At 33.2% G+C, this 1,990-nt stretch overlaps 1 protein-coding gene across 1 annotated transcript in view; it reads right to left on the bottom strand.

The window, feature by feature from the left end:
* DZIP3 (DAZ interacting zinc finger protein 3) overlaps window positions 1–1,990 on the bottom strand; it is a 103,785-nt gene that overhangs the window by 75,457 nt on the left and 26,338 nt on the right. The window contains 1 exon segment of the mRNA XM_012645921.1: window positions 88–274. Within this exon segment, the coding sequence (XP_012501375.1) occupies window positions 88–274 (187 nt within the window).

A 1,990-nucleotide genomic window follows, 5' to 3' on the forward strand; every position in this document is an offset into this window, starting at 1 on the left:
GCTCAGGCTGGTCTTGAACTCCTGAGCTCAAACAATCCGCCCGCCTCGGCCTCCCAGAGTGCTAGGATTACAGGCGTGAGCCACCACGCCCGGCCCATCTAAGTTTAATTTTATAATTACATGTTTAAAAATACTCAGTTAATTGACAGAGTACCTTATAATTGGTGTTCTTTAAAACGTCAGCTTCACAAGATCGCTCACAATCTAGGTAACTACAAATGGTCTGCTTCATTATATTACTTTCAGTTGTCTTGATAAAATTATTAAGAAGATCCTAGATTTTAAAAATAAAAAGAATTCTCATGAATTAGTAATAAATCAAGATCATAACACTTCCAATATTTTACCTTTAGTATGTCCATATCATATCCCTTTTCGAAGGACTCATATATAATTTAAAAAAATAGTAACAGAACATATTTCCCTCATTTGAAGTAAACAATATACAGGAAGGCCCTAAATTAGAAATACTGAATTTTTTACTGAATGATATAAACGTGGAGAAAGAAGTTTATATTTGAAGCCATACTTCTCTTTGCCATTTTAACCCATAACATAACACCTGGTGTATGCCTATCAAGAATTACTTGCTCTGATATATACATGCAGAGAGACAATAGATCACTAGGGTTCAAGAGAGTCTTTGGTGGAAGTGGGTTCTGGACACCACGTTGGCAGTAAAACTACTATAGTGGTGCGATATGCCATGTACTGCCATAATGGGCAAAAAGTACAGTACAGAATTACGTTTCCAATGTTCAGAGTTACAAATCAGAATATAACTTCTCATTTTAAAATGCTGATTAAATGTAGGTGGAACACGTTACAGGTCTAAACTGATTAGACAAGGTCCTTAATACTCATCCTGCAGATAGTATTACAAAATTTCAAATAGTATTACTGCTAATATACTGAGGGCAGATGACATCATAAATAAGCCTCTATAAATTATTTCATGAATATCATTTTGCAGTTACAGAGACCCTATGCAGAAAGATAAAGTTGAGAAAATTTCCCAGAAGGTAGAAAAGACAAAAAATAAAACATATGAAAGAAATAAGAAAATTAGAGACTCAGTTTAGTAGTATGCAAAACATTTGAATGAGTATTACAGGAAAAAAAGAAAAAATCAAAAGAAATTATCAACTATATAAAATAAGAAAATATTCCAGAACTAAAAAACACAAATTCAGAACACTGGGTACACACAGACTATCCTTAAAGACTCCCAGAAAGAAAAAAATAAAACAGGTCATAATGCAAAAGGTTAAAAACCAGAGTGACATCAGATTTCTCAAAAGTAATATTAAAAGCTAAAAGATAACAGAAAAATACTTTTAAAAAATTAAGAAAAATTATTTTCAGCCTATAATTCTATGCCCAGAATTAAAAAACGTATACAAAAGATAAATTATATTGAGAATTATAAGGTCTCAAAAAATTTATCTCCCAAGCAAGCACTCTTTTATGGGACATTGCCGGAGGAGTTGCACCACCACAACAAAGGAGCAAATCTAAAACAAGGAAAACTTGAGTTCTAAGAAACAGAGGATTTGATATAGGAGAAAGGTGAAGGAAATTCCCAGGGTGAGAGTGAAGGGAAACCCTGAGGCCAATTTAATAAAAACTTATAACTACTGGTAGAATGGAGGAAGGAACATGTGTGTACGCATGCGTGCATGAGAGAGAGAGAGAGAGAGAGAGAGAGAGAGAGAGAGAGAGAGGGAGAGAACGCATGCATATGTGTAAGAGAGCTAAGCCCTCATCTTCCATAGTGAGAATCAAAAGATAACATCTAAAATAACGTTTTTAAATAGCAGTATATATGTTTTTGAAAAATTGGCAAATAGTGAAGAAAAATGCCTCTAGGAAGCAGAATTGCAATTAGAGATGATGGAACAGGAACTCTTAATTTTTAAGTCTTTTAATATTATTTCACAAACTGTATATGTGTGTTATTTTGCATATAATAAAAGTTCACTAAAAAAGT

The sequence above is a fragment of the Propithecus coquereli genome, unplaced genomic scaffold, assembly GCF_000956105.1.
Source record: "Propithecus coquereli isolate 6110/MARCELLA unplaced genomic scaffold, Pcoq_1.0 Scaffold105, whole genome shotgun sequence".
Lineage (NCBI taxonomy): Eukaryota > Metazoa > Chordata > Mammalia > Primates > Indriidae > Propithecus > Propithecus coquereli.